General features: G+C 39.1%; 2 protein-coding genes across 2 annotated transcripts in view; both read left to right on the top strand.

Annotated features, from left to right (window-relative positions):
* The first annotated feature begins 1,924 nt into the window (after window positions 1–1,924).
* LOC107285895 (thioredoxin domain-containing protein 6) lies at window positions 1,925–8,191 on the top strand. The gene is made up of 7 exons (XM_015814161.1): window positions 1,925–2,059; window positions 3,488–3,545; window positions 4,042–4,145; window positions 5,612–5,683; window positions 6,726–6,842; window positions 7,327–7,446; window positions 7,868–8,191. The coding sequence occupies exons 1-7, from the start codon at window positions 1,925–1,927 to the stop codon at window positions 7,919–7,921; spliced, it is 660 nt and encodes a 219-aa protein (XP_015669647.1). The 3' UTR covers window positions 7,922–8,191.
* A 2,815-nt stretch (window positions 8,192–11,006) lies between these two features.
* The window catches only part of VPS8 (VPS8 subunit of CORVET complex), a 108,007-nt gene continuing 104,679 nt past the window's right edge, over window positions 11,007–14,334 (top strand). The window contains exon 1 of the mRNA XM_015814153.1: window positions 11,007–11,044. The gene's annotated coding sequence lies outside the window, so the exon portion shown is untranslated. The remainder of the gene's footprint in view (window positions 11,045–14,334) is intronic.

The following is a 14,334-nucleotide window of genomic DNA, read 5'->3' as shown; positions in this document are numbered from 1 at the left end:
AAGCTGTTTGTAACTCTAAATGTTTGTTTCCACCTGTACCACAGCATATCTGAAACATTCCTGATGGCATTTAGTAAATTTGTATTTGGATACACATTTAGGATGAGCAATGCATCAAGCAAAAGATGCATTAGAACAGTGGTTCTCAACCTGTGGCTCGGGACCCCATTTGGGGTCGATCGACCATTTCACGGGGGTCGCCAAGCAAGGCTGTCCGCCATTTTTTTGTCCGCCATTTTTTTTCCCCTTTTCCGGCGGGTGCCTTACCTCCCTTGAGCTGGGCCAGCTGGTGGTCGGCCTGCTCCGTCTCTGCCGCTTGCCAGCTACGCCTCGGCCGGCGCAGGGGGCGGAACCACGCATGTGCGGCGCTCCCAGACAGGGAAAGTCCTCGACTTACGACTGGTTGGGTAGTCCTCGACTTACAACCGGTTTAGTCCTCGACTTACGACCGGTTTAGTCCTCGACTTACGACCGGTTGGGGTCGCGGCATTAAAAAGGTTGAGAACCACTGCATTAGAATGAGTGGAAGGCCCTCTGCCTGCATCAGTCAGCAGCAGCCACAGCTTTTCCCAGGGCTGTTCAAATGCTTAAAACCCGATTTTAAACAGCATCTTTAAATTGTGACACAGAATCTTGAAAATTAAAAGTTGATCATGTGATAAACATCCCTATGTTACAGTTCTCTTATTCTGATAAATTATGGTCAGTACAAGGTATGATACAATGTATTAGTTTTTTAAGGTGCACATGTCTCTGTTGGCTTTGCTTCAACAGAGTAACAGAGCTATACTTCTGGAAATATTTAATTATGGAGTTATAGGAATATCTTTTGTGATTTCTTTATTTATATAAATGATTCCATAAGGGATATAATCTCTATAAATCCTGCCATCATGTGGCCAGAAGAAGAAATTGATTATTTTTCAACTCTGCCAACTATTTCTATTCAAGAAGACCTGTTGGTTTTAGTGAATTTTTCTGAGGTGACTCTGAACCAGCTACTTAGTGACCTTAAAGTGATCCGCCATATACAGAATGCAATATTCAGATTGTTAAAGCTTTGAGATCTGATGTTCTGAGACTGAACTTTTTTATTCAGAACAAAATTAATTGAACAAAAGTTCCTTCCCAGTGAGGAACATGGTGATGTCTACACCCACATCATCCAATAATATAACTGTACAAATAGTCTTTGCCTTTGATGCTTCACAAATTATTTTGCCACACTATATCCAGATTCCATGGGTCAGTTTGTAAGTAACATGTTTCTATAAAATGCTTAACCCAATTTCCTTAGTGGGTGTTTGGCAGCATACAACAATATTAAATTGCTCAAACCTCTCCATTTTATTGGAACATAGAACCACGGCTCATTTTCTACTTTTTATGTGCCTTCTATCCAGTGGTGGGATTCAACCAGTTATGATAAATCTAAGTTCTTCTGTGGCTGCTTGTGGCCACACGACACGTGGCACATTGTGCTGCTGCTACTGCTCGTGGCAGGATGCTGTGTGGCACTTTGTGCCAATCATGTTGGTACTTCCGCTCATGGCAAGACACCGCATTGCTGTTTGCAATGATCGTGCCGCTGCCGCCACTCACAGCAGGACACCACGCCCTTCGTGCTGATTGCACCCCTGCTGCTGCTCGTGGCAGGATGCCATGTGGCTCTTCATGCCAATTGTGTCAGTGCCGCTGCTCGTGGCAAGAGGCCACGCAGCGCATCATGCCAATCGTGCCACTGCCATTGCTCATGGCAGGACTCCGCTTGGCTCTTTGCACCGATCACTCTGGTGCCGTTGCTTGCTGCAGGAGGCCGCAAGGCTCATTGCGCCATTTGGCTCAAGCGGCAGGACTGGTGCGAGCAGCGCAATGTGCTGCATGGTCTCCTGCCGCAAGCAGTGGCACTGGTGGGATTGGCATGATGTGTGTGGCCTCCAGCGGCAAGCAGCAGCACCGGCACAATTGCAGCCGAAACCGGGGTCCTACTCCTACAGTGAAAAGATGGTTCAGGATAAATGACACAGCTGATGATGCTCAGATAAAAGCAAAGAAAATTGCAAGTGAGGATGCCAATCAAGAAGCAATATGGAAATATCTTAAATAATAGTTTTATTGTTTTTTGTCAGGTATTATTTAATATTTTTCATTAATATTTAAAAACGCTTTCTTATAATCTAGTTTTGTGTACCTCGTTTATTGTTCTTATTTAAGTATTAAATGCGTGAAATAATAAACTACCTTTTGGTATATCGTTTTTTCATACTTCAAACAGTCATTAGGGCAGAGAACCGGTTGTTGGATTGTTTGAATCTCACCCCTGTTTCTATCACATAATTCCTGCTGACAGACTCTCCAGTCAGTTAGGTAAGCAGCAGGAGGAGGTGGTTAGCTGCTGGATGGAAAGCAGGGCTTCTGGGAAGGGAAAATGTATTCTACGCTTTCAGTCACTCTTTCTCTTCTGTTTTTCTTGGAGGATAGCTTATCAAAAGCTGGCTAGTTGAACTGTTTCGCCCTTTTCAGGACATGCTTAGCTTAAACTTGTCAATAACTCAGAAAAAGTTGAGAAAAAGTAAAAACCTTTAATTTCCAAGACAGTGAGAATTCTGATACAACTCTATCATGCATATTGTGTTTCTGATAGCAATATAAGTTAATGTATAATTTGATTTTGATAATTACATATATGATGTAAATTTCAGTAATATAATTTCATTAGCAAGCTTTGATTTTGATATTTTTTCTAGTATTCAAGTCTACTAAACATTTTCTTAGCAATATTTATACTTCAGAGATAGATATTATTTCATCAATTTAGCGTTCGCTGACGAACAAGCATTTACTAAAAGTTCCATAGGCAGAGCCACACATCCAACTGTGCAATGTAAACTTTGTAACACAATAAATGTTTTATTATTATTTATGTTGAATGCCATTACATTCCATGTGATGTTTCTGAAATATTTTGTTCTTTTACAGATTAAAATACATATTTTATATTTTAATTGTGTTGCTGCCTTAATACAACAGAAATACTTGACCTGCAAATAACATTTTATAAAGTCAAATGTAATATTTGCTAATTTAGATTTGGATTGATTTAGCACTAATCTCTTGCTTTTACAATAGAGACATGGCTATTGCTAATCTTTCAGCAGCCTATCAGCTCCCTAACAGTAGGCTTAAATATATTTACTTTCCAATAACACTCTGGCACACAGTAAGAAAATGGTTCACAAATATTTTTGCTATGTATCCTAACATTTCCAATGATATTTTTCTTCATTACCAGTTTGCATTTTTGTCCAAATAATTTTTAATATGTTACTAAATTATGACTTCATCTTCTACAAGTAGTTTTTAGTAACACAAACATGCATTTTTTTACATATTAGCCCATCAAATCTTTCTTCAGGAAGCTATGCTTTAAAAAGCAATTTTGCTTTATTGCCGGGTTTCTCAGTAATATGGTTTAATTTTCACACAGATGGTTGTCAGTAATCAAGAACATTGGGAAGAATTTCTGGGGTCCAAAGGATTGATTGGTAAGATCTTGAATTACAATTATTTGATGGGGTTCATTTCTCATTTGTTCAGTAACATTAATGTTCAGTCCATTATAGTACTGTAGTATGAATCATACCTCTGCTAAGTCATGCTACACAATAATATCTCTGAATGAACATGCTAACAAATGGAAGAATTTCCTTGGCAACAGCAAGTTATAGCTAAACCTGAATGGCAACTCTCCAATTCTATTAGCACTTTGGGGACACCCATTTGTAGGGAGGAACATCAACAGAAAAAATGCTTCTTTGGGTCGAAACAGAATTTGTTGGTATTTTCTGTGGTATCTTCCAAACCATCAAAACAACTTCCTATCTAAAACTTGTAGCAAATAGAAAAGGGTGTCTGTAGGCATTTATTAGTTCTATCAGACAATTGTAATAGTTAACTCTTTTCATTTCTAGATATGTGCTTGATTTCTGGCATTATTCTGACATGCCACTGTTCTGCTGACACAGGTTAATTTCTTTGCAGTAGTAGATGCTTATCAAGGCTGGTGTGGACCATGTAAAACAGTTGTCAATCTCTTCAAGAAAATAAGAAATGAAGTTGGTGGTGACCTGCTGCATTTTGCTGTGGTAAGAAAAAGCTTCAGATCTATTAAAACAGTCATTAAATCCCACGGGCATTCACGAGCATTCCCAGAAGGGATCAAAAAAGTTAAGATGGTAAATGTACCATCTTGTGAGCAAATCTCCATCCCTTTTTTAACATGGGCCACGTGTATGTGAAGAGAGTCAGAGGATCAGTTATGCAATCACATTCACCATTTTGATTTCTTAATCTCCTGCACAGATGTTCTGTTCCAATCTTTAACAGACATGTAGATATAAAATGCAACATGCTGTAATTTACTTTATGGGGTGGCTATTTTTTACGGAGCCAGGCATCAGAAGAACACAAGCAGTGCCTTGCTGGATTGGACTCCTGGCCCATTTAGTCCAGCAGGTTATTCTCACAGTGGCCAACAAACTGCACAAGGAAGCCCATTAGTGTCCCAGTAGATAGTCTTTAGAGGCAGCCACCTTGCCATAAAGGTTATTAGTCCATGATCCACAACTCTGTTATGCAATGTACCATGTTATGTGATACTACAAATACAAAGAAATAAATAATAGGGTTACCAGTTGTGGACTGCCGAAAAATTGGAGCAAAGAATTAGGATTTTGGTATCCTTTTTTTTCAAAACTAGTTCATCTAGTTTTTTACAGCACAAATCCAATGTATATGTACTGAAAAAGTGACTCATGACCTTTTTTCACTCTTGAGATTATTGCAGCATCCCCAAGGTCATGTGATCAAAATTCAGATGCTTGGCAACTGACTCGTATTCAGGACAGTTGCAGTGTCCTGGGGTCATGTGATTACCTCTTGCGACCTTCTGACAAGCAAAGACAATGGGGAAGCCAAATTCACTTACCAACCATGTTACTAACAATTCACTTAATTGTGGCAAGAAAAGTCATAAAATGGGGCAAAATTCACTTAACGCTTAAATGTCTGTCTCACTTAATAACAGACATTTGGGGCTCAGTTGTGGTTGTAAGTCAAGGACTACTTTGCATTGCATTGCATTGTAGATTGTCTAGAACAGACCGAAATAGAGGGTGCTACTAAAAAAATTAAGGTCCTATGCCATGAAGGTTTTATAGATGAACACCAGCACTTTGAATTGCATTCAGAAACCCACTTGTAATTGAGGCATTTGGCTATCTGAATGGCATGCTTATACTTTATTAATTTAATTAATCAAATTTTCTGGGTCTACAAAATGCAGTGCAAATATTGTAGTTTAAATATGGTTACCTTATTTGTGGTTCAATATGTTGCGCAAACACAGTCAATATATTAGTAAAACAGTATACTTAGCAGAAGAGCATTAAAAAGTCCTTTCATAACACACTAATGCATTGCTAATATGCTAGGCAATCATGCTTTTACTTATTAAGGAATATTTTCTTGCTTGCACTGGATGTCAAATTTTGAATGCCGTGAAGTTACAGACATTTATTTTATTCTGTTTTCTTGTCTGCTTTTCATTTAGGCTGAGGTAGATTCAATTGATGCTCTAGAGAAATATCGTGGAAAATGTGAGCCAACGTTTCTGTTTTATGGAGTAAGTTAGTATCAAAGGCCAATTTCATTAGACAATATTCCCATCAGTATTATTTTGTCTAATAAACCTTGCTGCCAGATTTGTTTAAAAGACAGTACATATACTTCCAGAAATATCTAACATGCTCATTTGATTATTCTCATTAATTTGTATGTAGAGATGTATATTATAGCCGGAAAGCATAGCATCATATATGTATTATCCTGATAAGCAACTTGTATATATCATAGAGCTCCCACTAACAGGGATATTGTATTAATTGTACATTATGTTTTATGTTATGTTATGTTATGTTATGTTATGTTATGTTATGTTATGTTATGTTATGTTATGTTATGTTATGTTATGTTATGATAACATTTCATTATTTTAATACATTTTACAGTTATTGCATTGGCTATTGCTGTTGCTTTTGTACACCATTTTGTCAAATATATGGGGCTTGTCAAGAATTTCTTATAAAGAATTACATCCCTATTTATTTATTTATTTGATTTATATCCACTTTTATTTTTCTACAACTCCCCATGATATACATAATATTCCCCCCTGGGTTTTGCTCTACAACAGCAATTTTGTGTGTCAGGTTGGACTGAGAGAGAGTGACAGGCCCAATGTTACCCAGCTGGTTTCCATACCCAAGGGAAGTCTAGAATTCCCCATGGTCTCACAATTTCTAACCCAACCATTATACCAAACTGGTTCAAATAAATTTCCTTAATTTATCATGAGATTGTCAATTAATTTATCACCAGTTAAATCTGCAGACATTTATATATTAGCCATTTAAAAAAAAATACGAAAAAGATTTACATTCTTCAGTTTTCTTTCTTTGCCTTATTTTCTCAATCTTCTGCTAAATTTGACTTTTTTCCTCATTTGATATCTGTACATATTAAGAATGCAACTCTTTCAATGTTTATAATAACACATTTTAAATGGTAAAATCAGATCAGAAGTCTTCTATTGACAATAACAGTGTATGCGTGTTGACATGAACTGCATTTGTAAAATACAGTCACCCCTTTCTGTTTGAATTCAGGGGGGAGAATTGGTAGCTGTTGTAAGAGGTGCAAATGCACCATTGTTACAGAAAACCATTCTGGAGCAGCTGCAAGCAGAAAAGAGAGTCTTGAATCATGGAGCAGAGAGAGTGGTGGTAATTACAAGCCTTGTCATTTAATTACCATTAGAATGATAGTGCCCCTTGAGAGGAATGGAGATTCTTGAAAAAGTATTCTTCTTGTCTAGAAGAATAGTGGTATTTTTAATAATGGCTGATATTGGAGCTATAGTTCCTAGGAATCATGGGATAGGAACTCTTGAATTCTGGTAGTAGTTCAGAATGTTGGATTGAATCCTGTCTCAGAGCTTACATTTAAATTAAATTTAATTAAATTTAAATTAATTACATTTAGTATGGTTGGGGGTAGTGCTATTGGCAGAATTCTCTAAGTCACTGCTGCTATTCAAGGTTAAGTTTGTGGCCCTACCTAGCGAGGTAATTACTTAAGCTTGTCAATAAACCCAGTGCATTTTACAGTAAATATATGAAATACTTGCATTCTGTAGGAGAAAAAAGTCACTAATTAAAAATAGCTGCAATTGATTGCTGAAAAAACAATGTTTGCTTTCTAATATAGTCTATAATTTGCAATATCTTACATAATGAGGCTAGATCCATGATGAAGCCCTCCCTAAACAAGAAGAAAGTGCCACTGTTGGAGAAGGGCTGGAAGAAGACAGTGAGAGTGAAGAAGCAGGTACATTGTTCTAATTTATACAGAGAGACATAACCACTGTCATTAAAATTCTACCTAGTGTGGAATTCTTTCAGATACTTCAGGTTCTATCGATGTTCTTGCTACTTAAGCTTTCCCCCACCCAGTATCCTCCAGATGTGTGTTACATGCTGGCTGGAAATCATGAGTGCTGCAGTCTAAGATGCATTGAAAATATTTAAAAAGTCATTTTTACACAACAGTATTATTCCTCTCAGGGATCATACTTGCAAAAAAAATAGCTTAGTATCAGTTATCAGCAGTTATCTCATCTGAGCTTTGAATGTTTTGTACTAATTTTTCATTCAATTGTTTCTGATTGAAAAGCTAAAAATTATTTTCATAGCAAGGAAATATCTTGTATATGATATCTTATTGTCTATATTGTGCAACTCTCTTACAGACAACCTGGATCAGTGATTTTCAGCAGAAGAGAACTGATGTTGTTGTTTTGTAGATCTAATAGATATCCAGTAATGAATCAAATTTGGTTTGCAGAACAGAATTGTTATAATTAATCTCATAGCATCTTGGTTTTATCAGTGGAATTAAATTTCTAACTAATTTTCTAGCATTATTTTCATAGGGTCTGAAATATTGGTCAAAATATAAATTCACAATATTTAATTATCATAATAGTTCTGAGGTCCTTGGAATTCTCTGAACTTGGTTGTTTGCTTGTAGACATTTCATTAACCAACTAAGTAACATCATCAGCACTACTAAGTATAGAGTTTGCTCCCTGTTTATATACAATAGCTTGCCCTGCCAATGTTGGTAGTGGTTTCTTGATTAGGGCAGTGCTTTTTTTGTAAAAAAAAAAAAAAAAGGTGCTGGAACTCACACACGTCATACAACCCGCCTTGCCTATCCTACAAGGTTCCATCCAAAAAAGGTGCCAGAACTCCGTTCTGGGCGTTCTATGACAAAAAAAGCCCTGGATTAGGGTATTGTTTTTCAACCCAGTACTTGCATTCTGAAAGTGAGGTGACAGTTCTGACAGTTGGTCAAAAGAGGCTGTCAAAGTCCTGTCCCAGTATCTGAAGCATGTTGGCCTAGACGGGGGTAAAAACATTTTCAGCTCAATCCTACCAGATTGAGTGGCTGCAGGTACTGAAGCCACCTAGTTCCAGGATATTCCATCTTTGATCATTCAAAGATGATGCACCGCCTGGGGGTCTCCATGAACTTACAACTCCTATTCAGTGAGAAGTTGGGCAGTGAGAGAAGGAAGGCTTTTGCACCGCTTCATCTTGTGTACCAGCTGTACTTTTTCTGGATCAGGAGGTATTCCTTGGTTTGTTCATGTGACACCTCGGCTTTGCAAACTGATTATCAGTTTACTTTCACTGCAATTCAAGATGTTAGTTACGACATAAAGCCTTACATGGAATGGGGCCTGGTTACCACTGTCTATTTTCCATAGTATCTATTTGGCCAAATTGGCCTGACAGGGTCAGCATTCTTTAGGTTTCTTTGAAGAAACAATGCAATACATCCAGGAAATGTACCTTCTGTGTCAGTTTCTGTGCCTTCTACTAATGTGGTAAGACCATAAACTTTGTTGTTTTCCTAGGCTTTGGAGTAGAGTGATTAGAGCCTGCTCCACTGGATGTTAGATACTGGTAGAAAGTTTTGGAGTGTCTGTCAGATTTGCCATCTTCTTCTTTTTTAAAAATATAACATAGTTTGGTTTTGTTGTACAGGTAGTCCTCGAATTACAACCACAGTTCAGCTCAAAATTTCTGTTGCTAAGCTAGACAGTTATCAAGTGAGTTTTGCCCCATTTTACAACCTTTTTGCCACACTTATTAAGAGAATCACTGCAGTTGTTAAATGAATTATACAGTCATTAAGTGAATCTGGCTTCTCCCATTGACTTTGTTTGTCAGAAGCTGGCCAGGAAGGTTACAAATGGTGATCCCATGACCATAGGACAGTGCAATTGTCATAAGTAAACACTAGTTGTCAAGCACCCAAATTTTGATCACTTGATCAGGGAGATGCTGCAATGGTCATAAGTGCGAATACCGGTCATAAGTCACTTTTTTCAGTGCCATTGTAACTTCAATGATCACTAAACAAATGGTTGTAAGTCGACAATTACCTGTATGTGATTTTATATTTTATAGATATATATTTGCCTCAAGTCACTTGGAGTTGGGTGGCACCAAAATAAATAAGTAAATATGTATATGTTTTAAAGTTATATTTTTCTCTCATACTTTATTTGTAAACAATAAACAAGTGCAAATGATTTATATATGCTTTTCTTTTCCACATTTTTCATTTATTGTTATGCTATATTACATCAAAAACCAGAGAGAACACAAACGATCATTTTATTAATTCCAAAGGTAGCAGATTACAGCGAGTTACTGGTCTCCTACATCCAGAATGCCCAGTATAAAAGCTACAAAGTTACATTGCTCTTATAAAGAACTTTGATCAAATATAATTTCGGTATGCCCCTATATACCAGTAGAAGATCCTAACTATGAATATGGGGTATGCCAGAAGAAACGTAAATGGGAATGTAGTGGACTTGACGTATTTAAGCAGTACATGTGTGAGAAAACAAGACCTGAGATTAAGAATGATCAAAAATGATTGGGTGCTGAATGAATGTGGATTAATTCCCAAAGTGAATGACCAATACAAAAGAAAAACATTAAGATTGGTTGGTGAAGATCTGAACCACAAAATAAACATGTGAAACAGGAATGAATAGGTTGAGGAGATCCTCAAATGATAGCAGTGTGAAATATAAAAAACAAATAGTAGTATATAGATACCATTTTGTAGTCCTAACAAGGATTCCTAAAGCAGTATACATACTGAAAAAAGAATTGAATACAAGGAAAATGAAGAATATTGATTTAAAACAGTTCATTGCTTACTGAATGTTACAAGTACTTGCATAAAAATGATTTATGTTGACGTAGATGCATATAAAATTAAAATGCACCAATATATTAATTATGGCATTGTTTGAATCCATTCCCATTCAGAGAAATAACTGAAATTGAAATCCATTGAAAGCAATGGGATATATTTTCAGGCAATTTTAAGTACAGGATGGCATCCTGAAATGGTTTTACGTTATCACTAAGGGAGACAGAATAGGCTTTGTAGCCCAAGATGTGCCCCTTTTATTGCATACATTTGTAGGTACTGTATCACTGCATTGCAAAAACTGTCTTTCAAATGCCTTATGCAGGACGCGGACCGGATGTGTCACGCGCAGGCCACGCCCACCCCGGCTCCGCAAAGGCAAAAAAAGTCGCGATACGTCACGTGACGCGATCGCGTTTGACACCCGTGCCTTATAGCTGTTTTGGATTGGCAAGGGTAAATTTCACGCAAGCGCTTGCATCTTTCGTTGATGCCAGAAGAGGGTGCTATATAAACTAGGCTCGGTTGATATGAGTCAGGGTGAGCGCTTTAAGAACGCGCCGGGCGAAACCAGCTTCTTCGACTTCGGGCGGAAGTGAAGCCTGGAAAGGGTCTGGGGGTGTGGCAGACGCTGCTGCTACCACAACAACCGAGTGTCCAAAGAGGTTCCTGGGAAAGTGGTTTGGTGAGTCGGCTTTCTTCTCTGCTCGCTGGGGGACAGGGGACCGGATGGCTCGCTGCCGAGGCAGGGAGCCGTGGCTGGAGGGAACCGCGAGTTTTTCTCCCGAGAACTCGAGAGCAGTAGCTCTCTGTCGGTAGCCGGGGCACCCAGGAAGCCGAGCCTTTCATGTAAAGCAGCGGACCTTCCTTTAAAGCGGCTGGAAGTGCCACGTTCTGTATCGCTCGTTTGTTATGTATTGCATTTATTATTTTTATTTCCTTGCAGTCTTTTCATCCTTCATGGTCTTGCATGGCTGAAGCTGGTTTACGCGTTGTTGATGCTTTAACAATGGATTCTTACATTCGGCGGGTGATTGGATTGAATGGCCTCTAAAGTCCATTCCGAGCCTTATACTCTGTAATAAAATGATTCTGTAAAATCAGATGTTTTTAAAACATGGTGGAGGAATATCTATTCGTGTGTTTAAATCTCTTAAGTAGTGTTGAAGGAAAAGTCTTCATCATGGTTCAGTCCAAGCTGGGAATAAACAACATGGTGACTGCTTTAGAAAGAAGGTTGCAGTTTATTGAAGAGGAGAGCCAGACAGAAAGATGGCTCTGGAAGAAAAGAGAGAGAGAGAGCACATGTAGGGAGTGGGTTGTTATACCTTTTTGAGCCTTTTGTTTGGAGTTGTTCCTGTGGCATAGTGTCCAATATTCTGTGCCAATTCTTCTTAAATGTTGGATGTCACTTTGAGCTACCAGTCAGGTTTTGAAGCACATGCCTCTCAAAATTTTTCACACCCATGGTCTTCATCAGTGCATAACCACTGGCTGCCCATTTTCAAGGGTTGTTTCCTGCCTTAGCTCTTAGTTCAGTGCATCCAGGTTTGTAATGTCCAATTGAGGTTAGCCAGTATGCAAGCCAGGCTATTAAATTTTCTTAAATTGCACATAGTGATCCCTAGGACTCCCAATCTGAGTCCGCCAGTGCAAGATATTCAGGGGGTTAGGTTTGGAGATCTCTTTTCTGCTACTTCCCTAGTTAGGGCATATGAATTGCAAATCACCTGAGGGGGGCTGGTTCTGTCCCTTAGAATTTTGCTAGAAGTTGTTCCTACAAAGTTTTAATGACACAGGGCAAGAATCAGGTTGGAGCTTTACTAAAGGTAGGTGATGTTGTGGCTCCGTCTTGTGAGCCCCTCTTATCGGAGGAAGAAGACTCCGAACATGAAGGAGAGGAGATGGCCAGGCCTCCCTCTCTAGGACCCTCCTCTTTGGCAATGCCTCAGGTGTCTCCCGATGGAGAAGAGAGTGACCAGGAGCCAGGTGGTTCTGAGATTGGCCAGGAGCCAGGTGTTTCGGATAGTGAGGAAGAGAAGTTGTGGCTGGATCCATGCCAGCGTAGGAGTGACAAGCGTGCGCAGCAGAAAAGGAGACGTGCCAGAGATTAAGCTGAGTCACTGGACCACACCCCACAGGCTATAAAAGGGAGGTGGTGGCTTTTTGGACTCTGTGACGGACAAAGCTGAATCTCTGGCGAAGTAGTTTGCTGTGGACTTAATTTTCTAACTGTGTGTATCGTTTTTGTTCTCTGAGTAAAAGTCTTGGCAGGCAGCTACAGAGCTGCTGCCAAGTTTTCTTATCTGTGGATTGAAGTGTGGAGAAGTTCTTTAACCCTCGGCTGGCTGTTTGGGTGTAGGTGTCCGACGGGGACAGAACAGGTGAAAGAGATAGACTCAGTGTGATTATGAATGGTGTGTGTGTGTGTGTGTGTGTGCAGCTACTAATACAAACAGGCAATACAAACATTCTGGATAAATTTCCCTCCCACCAGATAGAAATCCAAGGGGGTCAAGACTTGCTGAGCCTTTTGTTTGAAGTTGTTCCTGTGGCATGAACTTTGACCTGAGTCTGAGTGTGCCTTTCTGGTATTCTGATGGTGGTGGTTAATCCTATTATTTCCCAAAGGTCAATCCTGCTTCCCTGTGGCTGTGGCTGATGACTCTTAGATTTTTGGTGTGAGGGATTGTTGATTCTAGGGATCTTTCTTCCTAATCCCAGTTTCCTGACTCCAGTCTTTCTGACAAGATTATCACATCTGCAATTCTGCAGACTTGGTTTCTGTTTGGGATAGAGAGACTTGGGGGCGGGGTTGGTTTCTGCTTTTGAAATCTTTTAGGGAAATATATTCTGCCTTTTAAATATTTCTAAAAATATTTCTTTCTCTGGGGGGGTGGGCTGACTTCCCACAGTAGGAAGGAGGCAATAGCCAACCGCCTCCGGAAAAAAATCTTGCCAAGAAAACTTGCAGGGTCTGAGAATCAGGCAAGATTGAATGGAAAACTAAAGACGTATGAGTATTTATCCTCAAGTACTGAAAAACCTGCTAATAATGTGGCCGAACCTTTATAAAGTATCTTTAAGAAATCCTAAAGAACAGGAGATGTGTCAGGCAAATTGATGGAAGGGAGAGATTTTTGTATGTTTAGAAAGGGGAAAAAGAAGGATCTGGGGAGCTACAGATCTGTCAGTATGATATCAGTACTTGGGAAGATTCACCTTACTTTTTTTAATATGGCAGTTTCCTACATAGATTACAAAGATGCTGTATGCATAGTATATATTGATTTCAACAAAATATTTAAAGTATCCATGACATTCTGATTTGTAAGCTATTAAAACTTAGACCTGATGATATTATATTTAAGTGGGTCCACAATAGTACTCAAAGAGTAGTCATTAATGGTTCTTTATCAAACTGGAATGAATTATGAAGTGCAAACCTTATTTTTTGTTGAGTTTTGGAGATTGGAGTCACTATTTTGTAATGGTTCCATTCCTTTGGAATAAACATGGTTTTAATCAGCTGTGGATGGAAGGAGAGGTCATCCCAGTTTTGCTCCCTTGCGTTGTGTCTTAGGGTTAACTTCTCTCTCTCCTAGTTTTCAATTACATTAAGACATTGATACAGGCCATCCATTAGTTCAGGGCATAATATTAGTACCAATGATACCCAATGTTATAGAGCTACCCCAGACTATGCTGGCAATGCTGTTGATGTTGTGCGTTTGTGTGTGATGTTTGTTAGGGTCTGTGTCAGTCCTTCAAGAGAGGCTAGATCAGTGGTTCTCAACCTTTCTAATGCCGTGACCCCATAATACAGTTCCCCATGTTGTGGTGACCCCCAACCACTTATACATCGCCGGGTGCCAGGGGCGTGGCCAAGTGGGCGTGGCCACCAAGTGGGCGTGGCCACCATGTTGTGTAGGCAGAATCTGCCCAATATTTGCTGAAATACATTGCACTCAGATT

The sequence above is a fragment of the Protobothrops mucrosquamatus genome, unplaced genomic scaffold (assembly GCF_001527695.2).
Source record: "Protobothrops mucrosquamatus isolate PMUCROS unplaced genomic scaffold, P.Mucros_1.0 scaffold225, whole genome shotgun sequence".
NCBI lineage: Eukaryota > Metazoa > Chordata > Lepidosauria > Squamata > Viperidae > Protobothrops > Protobothrops mucrosquamatus.
This window is presented reverse-complemented; position numbering and strand designations above follow the sequence as displayed.